At 45.1% G+C, this 21,369-nt stretch overlaps 1 protein-coding gene across 1 annotated transcript in view; it reads left to right on the forward strand.

The window, feature by feature from the left end:
- Nucleotides 1-21,369, forward strand: part of GCN1 (GCN1 activator of EIF2AK4) — a 115,676-nt gene that overhangs the window by 42,302 nt on the left and 52,005 nt on the right. The window contains exons 21-25 of the mRNA XM_077294739.1: nt 5,472-5,650; nt 5,948-6,041; nt 7,315-7,428; nt 16,857-17,055; nt 17,163-17,312. Coding sequence (XP_077150854.1) covers nt 5,472-5,650; nt 5,948-6,041; nt 7,315-7,428; nt 16,857-17,055; nt 17,163-17,312 — 736 coding nt within the window. The remainder of the gene's footprint in view (nt 1-5,471; nt 5,651-5,947; nt 6,042-7,314; nt 7,429-16,856; nt 17,056-17,162; nt 17,313-21,369) is intronic.

Here is a 21,369-nt window from a genome sequence, read left to right on the forward strand (position 1 = left end):
CCTTTCTCCCCATCGCTTCCATAGCAGTTTTTTAACTTATATTGGGGTTCATCATGTCGCAGTCAAAAGCTAAAAAGACTGCAAAAGTACATACCACCTTTTTCACTGCGTGTACCACCTGTCAGGCTCCTCTCCCTCAGCCTCAAAGCTCCCCTCTCTGCTCAGCCTGTGATACCCAATGTGCTCAGGAGCCCTCCACCGCTACCAACCCCAGTGTATCTAGCCCCCCGAAGTGGGCTGTGTCACTGTCACAATCCATGGCTTCGTTGGCCAAAGCGATTGAATCCCTTCAAGACCCCTCTAGGGAGCGGGGCAGTCGTCTACCTGGGTTAAGAGACTCCCCCCTTACAGGGGAAATGTCGGCCAGCAGGGGCCGCTCTCACCTGAAGGCGGTATGGACATCCAAAAAACGGATCCACACTACCTCTCCTGATCATTCACGGCATTCAGCCTCTAGTAGCTCCACTTCTCGCTCACCCTCTCCAGGGGTTCGCAGCGATCATGGCTCTGATTATGAGTCTGAGGCATCCTTGGACCCGGATTCTCCGGAGTTTCAATCGACTGTGGATTCCCTCATTGAAGCTGTCAATCACGCGCTAAAGGTTGACGACGACCCTAGTTCGGCTCCGGATCATGCGGTGTCTTTTAAAAGAACCAAGCGATCCCATAGGGTGTTCGCCTCTCATCCTGACTTTATATACATAGTCCGGCGACACAGGGACCGACCGGATAAGCGCTTTACGGGAAAAAAGTCCCTGGAAACAAAGTATCCTTTTTCCGCAGATATTGTCAAAGATTGAACGAAACCTCCATTAGTGGATCCTCCGGTGTCGCTTTTGGCTACCAAAACGCTTTTATCCTTACCTGATGGGGCTTCGATTAAAAATCCCACAGACCGTCAAATAGACTCCCTTGCTCGCTCGGTTTACGAAGCTTCAGGTTCCTCTCTCTCCTCCTCTCTCGCTGCGGCATGGGTCGCAAAAGCAATGGTTTTCTGGGCAGATGCCCTTGCAAAATCCATTCAGTACCAGGCTCTTCCGTCTGAGGCTGCGGATCTCTCCAAACAAATTGTTATGGCCGAGGACTATGTGATGTATGCGTCTTTAGATGCAGCGAACTGTGCTGCACTTGCAGCTTCAAACGCCGTCACCATTAGGAGAGCACTATGGCTTAGGGAGTGGCGTGCGTATTCCTCTTCTAAAAAGTCCTTAATTTCTCTGCCTTTTCAGAGCGGACGTCTGTTTGGAGAAAAGTTAGACCAGCTTATCTCCGATGCTACAGGAGGGAAAAGCGAATTCCTCCCGCAGCAAAGGCCCAAGATTACTTTTCAGCGTCAGCAACACTTTCGCTTTCGGCCCTTTTCGCAGTAGCCCATTCTGGTCTACCCGCACAACCTCGTCCAGATCAGGACGATCACCGCGTGCAGAGAGAGAGCCATGGCCCTCATACAGGCCGAATCAGTCCTGGCAAGGTAAACCTAGGCAACCCAGAACCAGGGGAACCAGGCCCTCCAGGTTCTCCTCACAATGACTCGGGGAGTCTTCCAGTCGACACCACCAAAGTAGGCGGTCGCCTGCTTCTTTTTCAGCATGTCTGGCTTTCCGTCTTCCACGACGAATGGGTCAGAGGCCTGGTGTCTTCTGGTTACAAAATAGAATTCTCCGCCTCCCCTCCGGCACGGTTCTTCCCTTCTCACCTCCCAAATTCAGAGGCTCAGGCTCACGCACTTCACTGCGCCATCGAAACTCTCCGGCGAAACGGGGTCATTGTTCCGGTTCCAGAACATGAGAGATTCAGAGGTTTTTTCTTGAACCCCTTCGTCGTTCCAAAAAAGGACGGGCCGGTGCGCCCCATTTTGGATATAAAGCTGCTAAACAAATTTATCAAGGTCCGGCACTTCAGGATGGAATCCCTCCAGTCGGTCATTTCTTCTTCTTTCAATGGAAAGAGGAGAGTTTCTGGCATCAATCGACATCAGGGATGTTTTATCTCCATATCCCAATCTTCCCGTCGCACCAAAGGTTCCTGCGTTTTGCCATCCAGGAGGACCATTTCCAATTCACGGCCTTACCCTTCGGCCTCGCCACAGCGCCCAGGGTGTTCACGAAGGTCATGGCGGAAATCATGGCCATTATTCACTCCCGAGGAGTGGTGGTGTTGCTATACTTGGACGACCTCCTGATCAAGGGACCCGTCCTATCATGGTTGCGACACATGCGTCTTCATTACCTTGGATACTCTTTCACGCCTGGGCTGGCTGAAAAACTTGGACAAGTCCTCCCCCGTAGCAGCCCAACGGATCTCCTTCCTAGGCATGATCCTGGACATGTCCCAGGGGCTGGTCCTGCTCCCTCGGTCCAAGGCCCAAGCTCTCCAGCAGGGAACCCGGACACTTAGTCGTCCCGCCCCTCATTCCATCTGGTTTGCCAATGAGGTTCCTGGGGAAGATGGCAGCAATGGAAGCGGTCCCTTTCACCCAACTTCATCTCCGCCCCTTGCAACAGGCGCTGCTGGACAATTGGGGCAGGAGTCCCTTATCCCTCGATCGGCCATGTCCTTTGTCCCCCCGGATCAGGCAAGCGCTCAAATGGTGGACTTTGGATTCGTCACTCAGCCAGGGAAGGTCTTTTCTCCCAATTCACTGGCTGGTGGTGACTACTGACGCCAGTCTCCTCGGTTGGGGATCAGTATATCGCCACCACACTGCCCAAGGGTGCTGGACGATTCGGGAGTCGAGACTTCCGATAAACATCTTAGAAATTCATATTTGCCCTGAGACGTTTCCACATCCTCCTCGTGGGTCACCCAATTTGAATTCAATCAGACAACGTCACAGCGGTGGCGTACATAAACCATCAGGGGGTTACCCACAGCAGGGCGGCAGTGCGGGAGGTGTCCCACATTCTCCATTTGTCCGAGAACAACCGCTCGATAATTTCTGCAGTGCACATCCCAGGCGTCGAGAACTGGGCGGTGGATTTTCTCAGCCGTCAGGGTCTCGCCTCGGGAGAGTGGGAACTCCATCCGGAGGTCTTCCAGCAGATTTGCCTCCGCTGGGGGACTCCGGACGTGCAGGGGTGTCAAACAGCATTCCTCAAGGGCTGCAAACAGGTCATGTTTTCAGGATTTCCTTGTATTGCACAGGTGATCATTTAATCACCTGCACAGAATGATTCCAGCACCTTGTGTAATGAGAAGGAAATCTTGAAAACACGCATGGTTTGAGGCCCTCGAGGATTGCAGTTTGACACCCCTGCCGGACGTGGATCTGATGGCGTCCAGACTGAACACAAAGGTTCCCAATTTCATAGCACGATCTCGGGATCCTCAGGCCATCGGGGTAGACGCACTCGTATCCCCATGGCATCTTTTCCATCTCCCATACGTGTTTCCTCCGCTTCCCTTAACACCGAAGGTTATCCGGAAGATCAAGATGGAGGGAGTTCCTCTGATCCTAGTCACCCCAGATTGGCCTCGTTGCGCGTGGTACGCAGAGCTAGTACAACTCGTCTCCGACGTTCCCTGGCGGCTACCAGATCGCCCAGATCTGCTTCGCCAAGGGCCGGTCTACCACCAGAGCTCAGGGACCCTACGTTTAATGGCTTGGCTGTTGAAACCTGGATCCTAACTCCAAGCTGGTTTCTCCCAGGAAGTTGTTTCCACCATGATTATCGCACGCAAGACGTCATCCACTCGCATCTATCACCGCACTTGGAAAGCCTTCTTCTCATGGTGCAGGCACCGTGGACGTTCTCTCGTCTTTTCAGTTCCCTCCATTCTGCTGGACTTTCTTCAGTCCGGCTTGGATTCCGGTCTGGCGCTCAGCTCCCTCATGGGTCAGATTTCGGCTTTATCCGTGTTGTTCCAACGTAAGATTGCTTCTAACTTGCAAGTCAGAACTTTCATTCAGGGGGTCTCCCACATAGTACCCCCCTATAGGATGCCGTTAGAGACCTGGGATCTCAATTTAGTCCTGAGTGTTCTTTAGGAGTCCCCTTTTGAACCTTTGCAAGATTTTTCGCTGACTGTTCTCTCCTGGAAAGTTGCCTTCCTTGTGGCAGTAACCTCTATCAGACGAGTCTCCGAGTTGGCTGCCCTGTCCTGTCGGACGCCCTTCATTACCTTCCACCAGGACAAAATGGTCCTTCGCCCATCTCCGTCCTTTCTACCCAAGGTGGTTTCATCCTTCCACCTTAATGAAGATATCGTTCTTCCCTCTTTCTGTCCACAGCCAAGACATCGGGTTGAAAAGGCCCTTCACACCATGTACGTAGTAAGGGCTCTCAGAAAGTACATTTCTAGAACTGCTCCCTTCCGTAAGTCGGACTCCCTCTTTGTGCTCCCTGAGAGGTCACAGAAAGCGTTTAGCCACTTCAAAAGCCACGATAGCCAGATGGATCTGGTCAGCTATTCAAGAATCTTATCGGGTCAGGGGCAGACCTATCCTGGCGGGGATTAGGGCACACTCAACTCGGTCAGTGGGTGCTTCCTGGGCCATTCGGCATTAGACGTTGGCAGAACAGGTTTGCAGGGCCGCAACGTGGTCCAGCCTGCATACTTTCTCGAAGCACTACAATGTCCATACTTAATCATCTGCTGATGCGGCCCTTGGCAGACATATTCTGCAAGCGGCTGTAGCGCATTTATAGTCAGTTGGTACACGGAGTTATTCGGTTATGTTGTTTCCTACCCAGGGACTGCTTTGGGACGTCCCATGGTTCTGTGTCCCCCAATGTGGCGAAGGAGAAATAGTTATTTTCGTGTACTCACCGTAAAATCCTTTTCTCCGAGCCACTCATTGGGGGACACAGCACCCACCCTGTAAGCCTTATGGCTCGTTTCTTTTTGGCTCTTTGCTTACTCTGACATGTTGTACTCTAATATTATGTTATATGTTGTTAATGATCTTCTACTGCTTTTACACTGAACTGGGTCTCTGGAAGCCAGCATGAGGGTGTATACTGCAGGGGAGGAGCTAACTTTTTTTGTCTCAACTTAGTGTCAGCCTAACACCCATGGTTCTGTGTCCCCCAATGAGAGGCTCGGAGAAAAGGATTTTACTGTGAGTTCACAAAAATCCCTATTTTTTGGCCACGGCCATATCGTAATAAAATGCAAAAAGAGGCAAGGAAACATCGTATCTACCCCAAAATGGTATCAATAAAAACAGCAGCTTGGCGCGCAAAAAATAAGCCCTTACCCAGCCCCGGATCTCAAAAATTAAAAGCATTACTAGCCTTGGTAATTGGCGACAAAGGCAATTTGAACATCTCAGGGGTAGCACTGTTTTTGAGGGGAAATAAATATCCAAACCATATGAAAAGCTACATGTTATATAACATGTATAATATTACACTATAATACAATTTTTCATCTTTCTTTAATATTTGTAGATCGAATTGGCTATTCATCTAGAGTATTTGAGAAAATGCTGATAGCTACATGTAAACAAGAAAACGTTTTAATTTCAGGCTGTCCTCAATGCAGCTGGGACGCTGTCTCGCATTTCTCCAGACCAAGTTCTTCCTAGGCTGATAGGTGTAATAACTGACTCGCTGCAGAATCCATCCCTGTGTCAAGTTACCAGAGAAGAGTATGCGATCATGCTGACCCCGGAAGGAGAGCTGTATGATAAATCTATTTTACATAGGTAATTATCACTTGGTGGAAGAATAGTGGTTTAACCCTCTAGTCAACCCCAGCTAATAAAGTCCTGCGTAGGGGGATAGTCTGGATGGGTCACTTTAAATATGCTTCCATTTCTGTTCGCATTATTGTATAGAAACTGCTGCCTGACCTATGGGATAATTTGTAATGACCCTATTGGAGAGTTTGTCCTGTAGGCACAGCCCTCTGTAACGTGTAATTACATGTGAAATGCTGTGGCTTTGCTAGTTTGATATGTAACTTTTCTAAAGGTTTTTTTTAAATCTTTTTGTTTTGTTAGTGCTCAACAGGATAGTCTTAAAAAGGCAAATATGAAGAGAGAGAATAAAGCGTACTCTTTCAAGGAGCAAATAATTGAGCTAGAGCTGAAAGAGGTATATACTTTGTCAATTTTTTTATGCTGTGAATTTTACTTCTGAATTTAGTGAGTGGAAAATATACACCATGTTACAGTATGAACAAATTTCAGCAAATTTCCACCACGGCTTTCACCCTTACCAAGGCATAGGGTGAAACCTGCAGTAAATTTGCATTAAAATTTTCAAGTGGGGTACCACAAGGTTCTGTCCTGGCCCCAGAGTTGTTCAACAGATTTATAAATGATCTAGATAATGATCTAATCAAATTTGCAGATTATGCAAAGCTAGGAGGGATAGCTAGTAGTGATGAGCAAACCTGCTTGGATAAGTTGTTATCTGCGCATGCTCGGGTGCTAACCGAGTGTCTTCGGCATGCTCGAATAACATGTTTGAGGCCCTGTTCCTGCATGTCTTGTGGCTATTCGACAGTTGCGAGACAAGCAGGCGTGGAGACTCAAACATATTCTTCGAGCACGCCGAATACACTCGGTTAGCACCCGAGCATGCTTGGATAACACTTTATCCGAGCATGTAAACTCATCACTAATATCTAAAACTAGAGAAGACAGAAAGGATTCGGAAGGATCTAGATAAGCTTGAGCAATTGGCTGTGACTTATAGAATGGTATTTAACAATAGATAAGCCCCTGATGCTGGTGGGCTTAGCTTACCTTCCATTTTGGGGGTGACAGGTTCCCTTTAATAATACCTATTAAACATCAAAGAAAAATCCATACACTGGGCTGTAGCTTGCCCTCTATGATTTTTTCCAAAAGAATGATAAAGTGCCAGTGCTTTTACAGGTGTATGAACCAAAATATGAGAGTGCCTAAGCATGATTAAGTGACATTACATGATAAAGCATCCAAGTATCTGTCTTTTGCATGATAGTACACGATAACTGGTGTTTGCTTATATCAAATGCTTCAAACAATTAAATAGGTCTATTCCATACATTGGTTGTTAACTGGAAAAAGAGGGCAGCTTAACCACCAAACATTGTTTCCCAAGTGGAAATAGATGAATGAAGTGTCCATTTTTAAGTATCTCTAATAAAATTGATAATTTTTAAGGTTTTTGATGATTTTCTTAATAACAAATGTCTATAATAGCAACATAAATCAAGTGTTTCCTTTTTTTTTCCTGAAATTCCTTTTATCTTTTTGTACATAGTGCTGATTATTGATTGTGGATTGCATTATTCAGCCAATTCTTGCACTGCTAGGTCTCTTTTACGATGTGATCTTAAGTGCAAATGTATTATATAAAAAATTCTGATTCTTTGCAGGAGATAAAAAAGAAAAAGGGCATCAAGGAAGAGCTGCAGCTAACAAGTAAGCAAAAGGAAATGCTGCAGGCACAAATGGAAAAAGAGAGTCAGATCCGTAAGAGACTGAAGGAGGTGAGAAAATCTTCGAATATAAACTTGCGCTCCACTACAAGGCAACTGCTGGGTTTGAAGCTGATAAGACAAATAGAAGCAAATGCCATCTCCGCACTGTGAGCTATTGACCCTTAGTGCTGAGATTCCCAACCTTTCTCACCTTGAGGGCCTCTTTCAGTGAGAGTTGATAGTTTAAGCCATATAATGGACATAAAATAAGAAAAAAACATGGGGGCAATGGTTTCCACCCTATTGGATGATCTGTGAAATAAGCTATTGTGCATTCCATGTCTTTATGATAATAATATATGGGCACCCTGCCTGGTACTACTGTATATGGGCACGTTGGATGTTATATTGACAGGTAGATCCTGGTACAGCTGGTACAATTCATAACACTGGCATAGATATGTATCAGGGCAGTGTATTGTGCCAGTTTGCATCGGAGTCTGCCCCCTCACTGTTTCTACATACACAGAACAGGAACAGGTATCAGAAATAGTGTGGGCAAACGGTGAGCCCTATCATTTCTAACTCCAGTCCAGAGAGTTAGTAGTGGGGTCCACTCAGTGCATAATTGGAGGTGAAGCTTATATGTGAAGGAGTAGTAGCCGCAGAAGTATCTCATGACTTAAGTCGGTTGAGATGTCGGCTATCTAATGGGTATGGCCAGCTTTAGTCTTTTGGTTCTGGATTGTACACACTATATCTGTTATCAGTAGGTGATCTCAGAAAGATGAAGTGCTCAGAATTCATAAGATAGGCGTCAAAATCTGAAGTCAGCTTTCATTTTGTAAGAAACACTGCTTTTTTGGGAACCGCTGGATGGTTTTAACCCTGACAAATTAATAAAAGGTTCACACTAGTGGGTGGAGGTCTTTACATTTCTGTTTTGTTACAGAAAAATGGAACTCCTGCAGCGAACTGATTCATCCTTAGACAACTATATTAGGCTATGTTCACTAGGTGTCTTTTCTGCATTTTTTTTCCTGTGTTAAAAAGCAGGTTTTTCTTGCATTTTTGTCATGCTACATTTGCTTCTTGTGCATGCTGACAAAGTTTTATACAAAAAATAAATCTGATTCTACATATTCAGGTTTTGGCACAAAAAAACAGCAGAACCTGATACTTGAGTTTTTTCACCACCCATTACTATCCATTATTATTATTATTATACATTTTTTTATAGCGCCATTTTTTCCATGACACTTTACATGTGAAAAAGGGGGCAAATATAGACACATACAATAAACATAAGCAAAAAACAAGGCACTAACAGGTACAGAAGGGGAGGGAGGACCCTGCCCGCGAGGGCTCACAATCTGCAGGGGAGGGGTGAGGATACACTAGGAGAGGGTAGAGCTGGTTGTGCAGCGGTTCAGTAGGTTGAGGATCACTGCAGGCTGTAGGCTTGTCGGTAGAGGTGGGTCTTCAGATTCTTTTTGAAGGTTTCTGTGGTAGGCGAGAGTCTGATGTGTTTGTAGAGAGTTCCAGAGTATGGGGGGGAATCACGGGAGAAGTCTTGTATGCGGTTGTGGGAAGAAGAGATAAGAGGGGAGTAGAGAAGGAGATCTTGTAAGGAACGAAGGTTGCGTGTAGGTAAGTACCGGGAGACCATGTCACAGATGTATGGAGGAGACTGGTTGTGGATGGCTTTGTATGTCATAGTAAGGTCTCTGGACGATAGGAAGCGAAGTGAAGGGCTTGGCATAGGGGAGAGGCTGGGGAATAGCAAGGAGATAAGGGAGTGCACTAGTGTTTTTGGAGTTTCGTGGTCAAGGAATGCATGGATCCGGGAATTATATTTGAGTTTGAGACAGCAGGAGGAGGCAAGGGCTTGGATATGTGGCTTGAAAGAGAGGGCAGAGTCGAGTATCACCTCGAGGCACCAAGCATGCGGGACTGGGGAAAGTGAGCAGCCATTGACATTGATAGATAGGTTTGGTGGAGGGGTAGAGTGAGATGGGGGGAAAGATGATGAATTCTGTTTTGTCCATGTTCAGTTTCAGAAAGCGAGCAGAAAAGAATGCCGAGATAGCAGACAGACAGTGTGGGATTTTGGTGAGTAAGGAGGTGAGGTCAGGTCCAGATAGGTAGATCTGCGTGTCATCGGCGTAGAGATGATACTGCAAAGCGTGGAATTCTATGAGCTGTCCCAGGCCGAAGGTGTAGATGGAGAAAAGTAGGGGTCTTAGAACTGAGCCTTGAGAAACACCAACAGACAAGAGGTGAGGAGGTGGTGTGGGAGAGGGAGACACTGAATGTTTTGTCTTAGATATGACGAGATCCAGAATAAGGCCAAGTCTGTGATGCCAAGAGATGATAGAATCTGTAGCAGGAGCGAGTGGTCCACAGTGTCAAAGGCAGAAGACAGCTCCAGGAGAAGGAGGACAGAGTAGTGTCACTTGCTCTTGGCGGTTAGTAGGTCATTGATGACTTTAGTTAGGGCAGCTTCACATGAGTGATGGGGTCGGAAGCCAGATTGTAGCCGGTCAAAGAGGGAGCAGGAGGAGAGGTGGGAGGACAGATCAAGATGGACTTGCTCTTCCAGTAGTTTTGAGGCATAAGGGAGAAGAGATATCAGGCGATAGCTAGACACAGAGGATGGGTCGAGGGAGGGCTTTTTGAGGATGGGTGTGTTCTTGGCATGTTTGAAGGATGAGGGGAAGACACCAGTTGTGAGTGAGAGGTTGAAGAGGTGTGTTAGGGTTGGGATGAAGACTGTGGTGAGATTAGGGATGAGGTGGGACGGGAGTGGATCAAGCGTGCAAGTGGTGAGGTGTGATCTTGATAGGAGGGTGGAGAGCTGATCTTCTGTCATGGTGGAGAAGTTAGTTTTGGAGGAACAGGGTTGAGCAGCTAAGAGGGGCATTGGGCGCTGTGGGCCAAAGCTTTCTCTGATCGTATCGATCTTCTGTTTAAAGAAAGGCAAAGTCTTCAGAAATGAGAGGGGAGGGAGGAGGTGCTGGGGACGGAGTAGCGAATTGAAAGTGTTGAAAAGCTGTTTAGGGTTGTGAGACAGGGAGGATATAAGAGATTAGAAGTAAGTTTGTTTTGCGGCAGTGAGCGTGGACTTGAAGCTGGCGAGGGACTGCTTGTATGCGATGAAGTGCTCAGCAGAGTGGGATGTCTTCCATCTCTGCTCAGCAACCCTGGAATCCCATCTCAGTTCTTTGGTCAGGCTGGTCAGCCAGGGTTGTCTGTTGATTGTATGAGTTTTGCTATGCATGAGGGGGGGCGGCCGAATCGAGTGTCGCTGTTATTGTGATGTTATAAAAAGTGGCAGCAACATCTGTGTCATGAAGGGAGGCTATGTCTGTAAGAGGGAGAAGGTAGCTACAAGGAATATAGAGCGCACATATAGGGTCTTATCCGAGATAAAGGGAATATTCGTGAGAGATAGTATAAATTCACTCACCTATTATGGTTGTGTGAGGCACAACCACTGCACTTAGCATTGGCGGCTGCTGCAAGCCCCGATGTGATGATCCTTTGCTAGGTGAAGAGAAAGGGGCATCAGACTGCGCTGCTCGCCTGTCAGGATAATGTACCAGAGAAGTCCAAGTAGATGTAATAGAGAAAAGACTTTATTTCTACGCATTTCGTGGTGATCACACCACTTCCTCAGGACAGTCTATACACATACACATACAGGGTCTTGTATTTATAGCAAAAGAAGGCACATGGAGACGCCTCCTTTCAAACAATGCGCCACACCCAGTGGGCGGGGAATCAGACAAACACATATTCAAACATACGTACATCATAAAACACAAGAAACAATCATAAAATATAATTGAGTATAGCACTTAAAACCATTGCTCATACATGTAAAAATCTAAATACAGAGAAACACATTAAAAAGAGTAAAGTAAATGAATAACTTTTGCAAGCTGGGGGAGTGCTTGAACCTACGGTGTTAAAACATTTATTCTTTGTCAGGACCCTGCTACTGATGTTTTGAACCATTGAGCTGTGGGTGGATTTGATTGGATTGCTTTATTTGGTGGTAGTGTCACAAGAGTCTGTGAAATCAAAGAGATAACAATGGAAAACAAAACAAAAAAAAACCTGAAGAAAGTCCCTGAGAATTAAAAAAAACAAAAAAAACAAACGTTATAACGTGCAGAGGAATCCGACTTACGAAGGACATCCCATGGAAGAACACTTTTCCCCATATTGGGGAAGCTTCTTTCCAACAATCCCCTGATAATTTTTCGAAGGGCCCCAACATTAAAAAACATGTTGGCCCCCAGCCGTCTAAAGTAAAAAGAGGATCTCAATCCCTCTGCAAAAAAGCCCAGACAAGGCTCCTATAGATGTGGCATCCTGAGATGCCTATGTTGCTCCAGCATTATTCATGATGCAAAAACCTTTTCATCACAGTGGAAATTCAGATGAGTTTCAAATCAAATACCATTTGACTTGCCAATCCAGTTTTGTTATCTATGTCATTATATGCGAATGTAAGAAATTATATGTGGGCAGGACAACGCAACAGCTGCATAAAAGAATAAACTCGCACAGGTATAATATAAAAGAAGGATTTTTACAGCATGGCCTTTCCAGGCATTATGCAATACATCACAACAACAAAAGGATCTCCTTCAGGGTGATCCCTATTGACCATGTCCCCCTTGATAATCCTAATCGAGTCCAGACTCTTAACAGGAAAGAGAACTTCTGGATTCACAAGCTGAACACTATAAATCCCCATGGACTCAATGAAACAACTGATTTGTACAATTGATTTGGATATTAATATGGATTCTGCTCTATTTCCCCTGTAGAACCTCATTATTCCTCTGCACGTTATAACGTTTGTTTCTCCTACGCCTCAGTGGGGGACACGGACCGTGGGTGTATGCTGCTGCCACTAGGAGGCTGACACTAAGAGGCTGACACTAAGTGATACAAAGAAAGTTAGCTCCTCCCCTGCAGTATACAGGATTAGAACTTTGTCCGACAGACATATTCAGCCGTCAGGGTTCCTCTCAAGTGAGTGGGAACTTCACCGGGAAGTCTTCCATCAGATCTGCCTTCACTGGAGCTCTCCAGTTGTAGATCGGATGGTGTCCAGACTGAATGCCAATGTACTCGAGTTCATGGTTCGGCCTCGAGATCCAAGAGACATCGCAGTGCATGCTCTGGTTCTTCTGTGGTACCAGTTTCCATAACCCCTCTTCCACTACTTCCGAAAGCCTTTCGGAAGCAGAAAGGGCCCCAGTGATCCTCGGGGATCCGCACTGACCGCGTCAGTTTTTTGTTTGCGTATCTTTCCATCTTCTTGCAACAGGGAGTTTTTCACATGTAGTTCTTCCCTATCGCCTACCGTTAGATCTTTGAGACCTTAATGGTCCTGGGAGTCTTACAGTAGACTCCTTTTGATCCGGACAGACTTTTCTATCAGGGAAGATCGCCCTTTTTTCTCTGCGATCTTGTCATCCTGATGAGTCTTCAGAGCTTGCCGCTCTGTTCTTTCAGACTTTTTTCCTTATTACCATCAAGGCAAGGTTGTCCTCAGGCCATTCCCATCCCTTCTTACCAAGGTGGTATTGTATTCCCACTGTTATGAGGGCATCGTTCTTCCCTCATCTCTTTCAGCTCCAGTCTACAAAACGGAATGGTTTCCCCATCATCTCAACTAAGTGAGTGCTCTGAGTAGGTACGTATCGAGGACGGCGTCCTTCCAAAAGTCGGACACTTTATTTGGGCTTCCTGATGATAAGAAGGCTTCCTGATGGTTACAGGAAGGGTTTAGCCGTTTCATCGGCCATGTTAGCCTGGTGGATTCGTTTCACCATCCAGGAGTCCTTCCGTGTTAGATGTCAGCCTATCTCCCTGTCTATCGAGGGATCTAGGCACCAGGCGTCGGCAAAGCACGCCTGCAAGCTTGTGGATTTGTCCAGTCCACATGCATTCTTGAAGCACTATAATCCCCACACTTTCACAGATGTGAATCTGGGCAGGCGGACTCTGCAGGCCACGGTGGCGCACTTGTAAGTAGCGTTTACACAGGGCATGATCTGATGTTGTCCCCACCCAGGGACTGCTTTGGGTCGTCCCATGGTCTGTGTCCCCCAAAGAGGCGAAGGAGAAATAGGGATTTTTGTGTACTCACCGTAAAATCCTTTTCTCCGAGCCATTCATTGGGAGACACAGCTCCCACCCTGTTATTAGCTTGTGTTTGTTTTATAATGTGACATGCTATACTCTCATATATAATATGTCATGCTATATGCTCATATGTTATTGATCTCCTACTGCTTTTGCACCGAACTGGCTAGCTGAGAGCCAGCTGGAGGGTGTATACTGCAGGGGAGGAGCTATCTTTCTTTGTATCACTTAGTGTCAGCCTCCTAGTGGCAGCAGCATACACCCATGGTCTGTGTCCCCCAATGAATGGCTTGGAGAAAAGGATTTTACGGTGAGTACACAAAAATCCCTATTTTTTAAGAAAAAAAAATTCTCAGGGACTTTCTTCTGGGTTTTTTTGTTTTGTTTTCCACTGTTATCTCTTTGATTTCACAGACTCTTGTAACACTACCACCAAATAAAGCAATCCAATCAAATCCACCCACGGCTCAATGGTTCATAACATCAGTAGCAGGGTCCTGACAAAGAATAAATATTTTAACACTGTAGGTTCAAGCACTCCCCCAGCTTGCAAAAGTTATTCATTTACTTTACTCTTTTTAATGTGTTTCTCTGTATTTAGACTTTTACATGTATGAGCAATGGTTTATATTTTATGATTGTTTCTTGTGTTTTATGATGTACATATGTGTTTGAATATGTGTTTAAGTCTGATTCCCCACACACTGGGTGTGGCTTATTGTTTGAAAGGAGGCGTCTCCATGTGCCTTCTTTTGCTATAAATACAAGACCCTGTATGTGTATGTGTATAGACTGTCCTGAGGAAGTGGTGTGATCACCACAAAACGCGTAGAAATAAAGTCTATTCTCTATTACATCTACTTGGACTTCTCTGGTACATTATCCTGACAGGCAAGCAGCGCAGTCTGATGCCCCATTCTCTTCACCTAGCAAAGGACGTAAGAGGGAGAAGGGACTCAGAGAGTGATTGTAAATTGAGGTGTTTGAGATTTCTGTGAGGGTGAGTGAGTTTGTGGAGTGGGGATTGCGCACTAGTAGAGGAGAGGGAAGCAAATATCAGTATGTTGTGGTCAGACGGGGAGGGGTGAGTTAGTGATATTAGTAAGCTAACAGAAGCAGGTAAAGATAAGGTCTAGTGTGTGACCATCTTTGTGAGTGGCCGCAGAAGACCATTGAGTGAGGCCGAAGGAGGCAGTAAGCGATAAAAGTTTAGAGGCAGCTGAGGTGGAAGTGTCAATGGGGATATTGAAGTCACCCATGATGATAGTGGGGACGTCAGCAGAGAGGAAATGAAGTAGCCAGGTGGTGACAGGGTGTTAGAAATGAATGTGGGGATGTGTTGAGGAGGGCCAGGATTTGGGGATACATCACCAGCGATGAGGAGTAGCAGAGAGAGCGTTAGAAGGTGGGAACAGGATAGGACATGATGCGGCCGTGTGTGTCTGGAGAAAAAGGATTGTATGTTAAGGAACAGCTGTGAGGAGGAGGTGAGATGGCTGGGGAGGATGGAGGGTGAAATTTCTAGTTCCTTACTAGGTGGGGGGATTACAGAAGGTAGGGAAAATAGAGTAGTATAGGTGTGAAAGAGAAAATAAACCAAAACATTGTAGTGGTTTGATATTCCGTTACCTTACAGTCAAATTCCAGTCCAATTCAAGTCTAATTCAAAGTATTGTAATTAGAAATCTGTAATTTGAAAGATGGAATTTGAAAGATACATGGATCAGACTAAAGTCTGGATCAGACCCATGGCTCAGAATATATCTGGGATTAACACTGCACAGCTGTGAGAGAATGTGGGTGTGTGGGGCCAGAACACATGTTCGCTTTTAAACAAAGGCCATAATAATGGGGGAGGGGTTACACTGACCACTCAGATATGCCTGCAAACATCGGAGCAGTGAAATATAGTGGATACAGAGTGATTGGTATGCACAGCATACCATAGAAAATCAGTGCAATATATAGAGACATTCAGTAACCAGGGAGAGTTGGGGAAAGTCAGTGCAATGGGTGAAAAACGCTGATAGAAGTGACATGCACCACTCCTCTGCTTCCCCCCTCTGCAGATCTCTTCACTGGCTCCCATTCCCTCAGCGTATCCAGTTCAAATTACTAATACTGACCTACAAAGCCATCCATAACCTGTCCCCTCCATATATCTCTGAACTAATCTCCCGATATCTTCCCTCACGTAATCTCCGGTCCTCCCAAGACCTCCTTCTCTCCTCCACACTTATTCGCTCCTCATCCAACTGCCTCCAAGACTTCTCCCGAATATCCCCCATCCTCTGGAATTCCCTGCCCCAACACGTCCGACTATCAACCACATTCGGATCCTTCAGACGGAACCTGAAAACCCACCTCTTCAGGAAAGCCTACAGCCTGCACTGACCGCGCTGCCTCCTCACCACTACCGGAGATACTTCCCAACACTGGAGCTCCTGCTACCATCAACTTATTGTCTCCTTCTCCACCATCCTGGTGCTATATAAATAATAATAATTGTGCAAAAAAACAAGGAAAGCGCAAAATACACAGGATAAAAAAAGCAATGTGTGTGCATGAGATTTCTGAAATCTCATAAACTTTGCTGGTACTGTAAAACGCAGCTGAAAATTTTGCATTAAAAATGCATTACAAAAACTCCTAATGTGAACACAGCTGCATACCTTTTGTGTCTTAAAAAAAAAAAAGATACACAGCATGCTGCGCTTTTTTCCAGCATAAATGACAGAACTGATGGAGGCTTTGGCAACTGTGATTCTAGCCAAACCTTTTGAAACATTGAGTGTTTTATTAAAGGGATTCTGACAGCTGATGCATGCTCTGCGTTCCACGGGCAGCATGTATCAGGCACTGGTAGAATGATTTTATGATTTTAGCCACATATGATTGATTCTGAACACTACGCTGTTTACTTGAAGAACATTCTTTAAAATCCACCGGTGACCGAGCAGCCCAGGTGACAAGTCAGACAGGAGGGTCCCCTATGGCTTCTTCCCGCCCACTACCAGTGACTGACTGGTCTCTCTCTATACACATACTCATAGACCTGTCACTCATGAGGAGTGGGTGGGGAGAAGCCACTAGGGACTGGATTTTCCGACTAGTCACCCGCACTGCTTGGTCCCTCGCGGCTTTAATATTGTGTCCTTCTTTGCAATGTGGCAGCGTTTACGGGAAAAACATACCTGGGTGAGATCATACAGCCAGTGCCTAATGCGTTCTGCCCGTGGATGGGGCAGCGCGTATCAGCTGTCAGGATCCCTTTAAATTCTCCATGGTGGCAGGATAGATACCGTAACTATTGTTGTTTTTTCTCTTAGTTGGACATGGAGCTGGAAAACACTATTAGACTTGTGGACTGTATCATACAGCAGCGCTCTCCTGGTCTTTCTCAGCATATCCCGGCACTGACCAGCAGCTTATTGCCGTTACTCAAGTCCCCGCTCTCTGCCTCACGGATCCATGCTCTCTTTGTCCAGTTAGCCGGTAGCGTCATGCCAGCACATTTAAGAACATTTGGTAAATATCTTTCTTGTAATACAATCTGGAACAGAGATTGTCCTTGTCATGAGGTTTCCTTTACATCTCCCAGAATTGGCAGTGATATCTGGCTTCTTTGTGCTTAGGAAAATTGCTTGCCCACATTACTCTGCGCTTGTTGAAACCGGAATGTAATTTGGATCCCGCCTGGTGCCAGGAAGACTTGCCCGTAGCCGTGAAGAGAGCAGTAAACCTCCTGCACACTTACACCGTACCCAAGCGAAAGGATGACCCAGGTGACTAAAGCTGTGTTTTTCATTCCTGTACCTTAAAAATGCTCCAGTGTGGGCAGTGGCCTACGTTTGCTTTGGAGGCTCCCCCACTGGCTGTTGCATGTCCGCAGTGTCTCTGGATCGGTGCACATTGAGGTTGCATGACCAAGTAGAAAGGAGCATAGAGTGGTGAGGGGGCTCAGTATATGCAATGTAGGGATCAGCGTGATATTTATTTCATGTGGATTTAAAGAAAACTCTATTAGGCCAAATCAGACTTTTTATCATGAGGGAGCAAACAATGCATCGCAGTAAAAGTGAAAAGAAAACAGAAGGGACCATTTCTAGTAAGGGTCTCCAGAACTACTTTTGCATGCTTTAAATCTTTTATGGCTATTACAATTGAGCCAAAAGACTTGCAGGGCCCTGTATTACTTATTTTACTCACTTATATAGCGCCATTAATTCCTCAGTGCTTTTACAGACATTATCATCTCTGTCCCCATTGGAGCTCACAATATAAATTCCGTATCAGTATGTCTTTGGAGTGTGGGAGGAAACCGGAGAACCCGGAGGAAACCCACGCAAACACAGGGAGAACATACAAACTCCTTACTTAGCAGCCACATTTGTTTTACATGACTGCCGAACCAGAGCCATTCTCTTACCTGCTGTTATCTCCAGCGCCTCTTCTTATGTCTACCACCTCATTATCACTGTGGCGTGACGCATGCATGGCAACTTGCCAGGTCTACTAGTTGGCGATGCCGGGAATTTGCAGGTCCTTGTTCTGGCCACAGACTACCGACAAGGCTGCTGGACCTGGGTTCTTCACATTTGTTTGCTTCTCTCTTATGTCTGTATTTTCTCTATTGAATCCATTGTGGGAAAATCCTGCTTCACAAAAGCAACAAACATGGCATACTGGGAGTAAAAAAATAAATAAGTACCAAATCCTTTCGGAAGAATTGATAACACCTAGTCATATTCACATTGGATGTCACGAATACATAAATAATCTTTCTGATTCTGGAAGTAGAGTGATATTTCCACCATGCACACTTATTAGACCTTCTGCTTTATGGACTAATATATTTGTGTCATTCAAATGGGTTCTTCTCTTTTCAGAAAGATTTGTGCTGTTAGAAAATGTTAACTTTTTAAGTTTTTGGTGGATTTTTTTTTAATTGTTCATAGTTGTCATAGGCAGAAATACAACTAATGGTATTTCACAAGTGGTGATTTCACAGTAGTCACAGGTCACCTCCTCCCCTTCCCTGCCCAGGTCACAGAGCATGCCTAGAAGAATCCCACTGCTGTCACTAAACCTCTCCAAATTATTGTTTTCTGTGTTTATATGACTGCTGTAAAGCATGTTTCTTTTTTTACCGCTCAGACAAGAAATCCACCCCATAAGCACAAAGAAAAAATAAAATATTCTGAAAATAAAATGGCTTAGAAAAAAAGATCACTTTCTGATTTTAATGAGTAATAAAAATCTATAGGTGATACATTCCATTTAGGAACCTCCACAGCAAGTTTGTGAGTGTATAGAAACTTGTATATAATCTTTATAGTGTGGAAACTCCTGAAGTGGATACTTTGCCATACACCAAAGACTGAATGAATCTACTTGATCTACCCACTGGACAACTACTCTGGATCTTAAATCATACAGACACACGCTGAACTTGTGTAAAAGATATAGTGAGGGCAATTAAAGGGAACCTGTCAGGTCCCCCATGCCCTCCAACCCAGCAGCATTCACCCATGTATGATTAAACTCCCTTCCTAACCAGTCCTGTATAATGTAGTTCAGATTAATAAATGCATCAAAAACATGAGGGACCTGACAGGTTCCCTTTAAGTTCCTATCGCTCACCTTAGTTTAATAGTTGAAGCTTGTTCTGTTCAGCAACCTTAATTTTATCATTTAATCTATGATGCAGCCATAATTTTCCTACTAGGTGCTTTTTAAAATTTCAAGTATTTGCGACAATGTAATCAGGTTACTGCTTTTCATCATTTGTCTTTGGTGTATGGCATTGTCTTGTCGGGGTCGTAAACGACAATATAAATCCTCATTCACCAGTCATTCCAAATTAAACTATAAGCATGTGGTACCGGGTAAGAATGAGTCAGACAGGTAGCTGGTTCAATCTCAGTGCATGCTCGTGAATCCACACACATGTGTGTAACGGTCACAGCGACTGGCTTTATTCTAAAATACACAATACTATATTGAGTGTTAGGGGAAGGCGTGCATTAGGCGGGGTTTAAGCTAGCATCCAGTCTTTCTGATTTGTTCTGACGTCTTCTGGTGGATTCCTCCTTTTCTTCACATTCCTTAAGTTTCGTTTCTGAGGAAATGGCTTAACCCTTCGGTCACTAACCTGAAACGAAACTGAACACTGGTGGCCATCTTTAAATACAATTACATTTGCTTTAGCAGGGGAAAACTTATTGTTTCACAGTATATGATATATAAAAGTACAAAGGTATATAAGATATATATATTTTCACCTTGACAATCCCCCCTAAACACTAAGTTTTTCCCTTAAAGAAGGATCCTTCGAGACTGTCCATGTGATGGGAAAAGGGGAGGTGGATTTCTTCATCCAGACACCTCAGAAGCTCTCCCCTAGCGAGAGGCCTCCAGGCAGCTGAACCCTTCACTAACTTCACATGGAGTTCTCCCACTGTCCCTAAACTAAATCTCTTAGCATCATCTGAGAATGGGGGGTTCTGTCTACTCTCTTGAGGGGAATGTACTTAGGGATCTCCCTTGGATCAGTACCATCGTACTCTGGTGGGTCTACTTCTTGATTGAGGAAGGTGCCAGTCGGAGTTGCTTTGGCAATGACCTTTTTATACAAGGGAATAACACAACAGAGAATTATTGATCCAATTACAAGGAAAGCAATCAGTACTAAACAAGCTTGTTGAAGGAATCCCTCGATCCCACCTAACCAACTGGAGAAGAAAGATGTGTCTACTCCAGCATACATGACACATCGTCTTATTGTCCTAATTTGTTCAACTTCTTTAGAAACCTTCAGGTCTTTTGGATCTACATTTCGCCATTCAGGTCTGGCTGTCTATATTTCGTCTCGTAAGTCTTTGGTCATACTGTCAATGAATGTATTCACCAATACTCTAACATCAAGTGGGTTTATGGGACTGTACTCCATGTCTTCCCATTTCAGCTGTAACCGTCCAAAGTATAGCTCTACACTCTCTCCTTTGTCACATCTGTAAAAAGTCTAAATTTGCGTCCTAGTACGTCACCTGTTTTTGTGCTCACTAACTACCTAGGCCTGCCCAGGTGTACTTATACATCTATCATATTATCATTATTTGTTTGTAAAATGAGAAAGGTTGGTTCTCAGGGTCAGCCAATTGCTTTTGTGTAGCTAGCTAGTCAGAGGGCCTCCAGGGATAATACTCCTGTATCTGTCTTACCCTACCTGATGTGGTTGGTTCTCTGGTGGTGGGGGCGACATGACATGCTGGTCTACAGCTCCTTCCCAAAAGGATTACTGTCAGCCTACTCCCAAAAGTTAATGTCTCCACTATCCACCAACCACAATCCTGTGTCAGCTTCTTATATCACTGCATGTGATCTTGTCTGGACAGGATTCAGTGTAATTCTCTTAGGTCGGGTTGCAGCACGGGTCATACAAGTGTTTGGGCCCAAGCCCTCAACTATATCCTGGAAGGCATCACAGCTATAATTGACAAATCTTTGTTCACTGTAATATATATATATTTGATCCATTCAACATTTTTATTAATCTGCACCTGTGGGATTATAGAAGCAATGCCGGCATAGATCTGGTTCTGGGCTTTAAACTGGTCAGGCACCCCCCTTGGCACCCCAATGGCATCAATATATACCTGTGGATCTTCTTCATAACTCATGTGGAGCTGATCAAAACTTCTCCTCTTTCTGGTAGGTTCATCAGGTATCTTTGGTGTACATATATTGTGTATGTTTAATTAGCAAATCAGTATCTAAAGAACTGTTCTCCTTGCAGAAACCTGTCTCAAAAATCCCTACTAGTGTACCTGTGGTGTCGTG

This window comes from Ranitomeya variabilis, chromosome 1, assembly GCF_051348905.1.
Source record: "Ranitomeya variabilis isolate aRanVar5 chromosome 1, aRanVar5.hap1, whole genome shotgun sequence".
Classification (NCBI taxonomy): Eukaryota; Metazoa; Chordata; class Amphibia; order Anura; family Dendrobatidae; genus Ranitomeya; species Ranitomeya variabilis.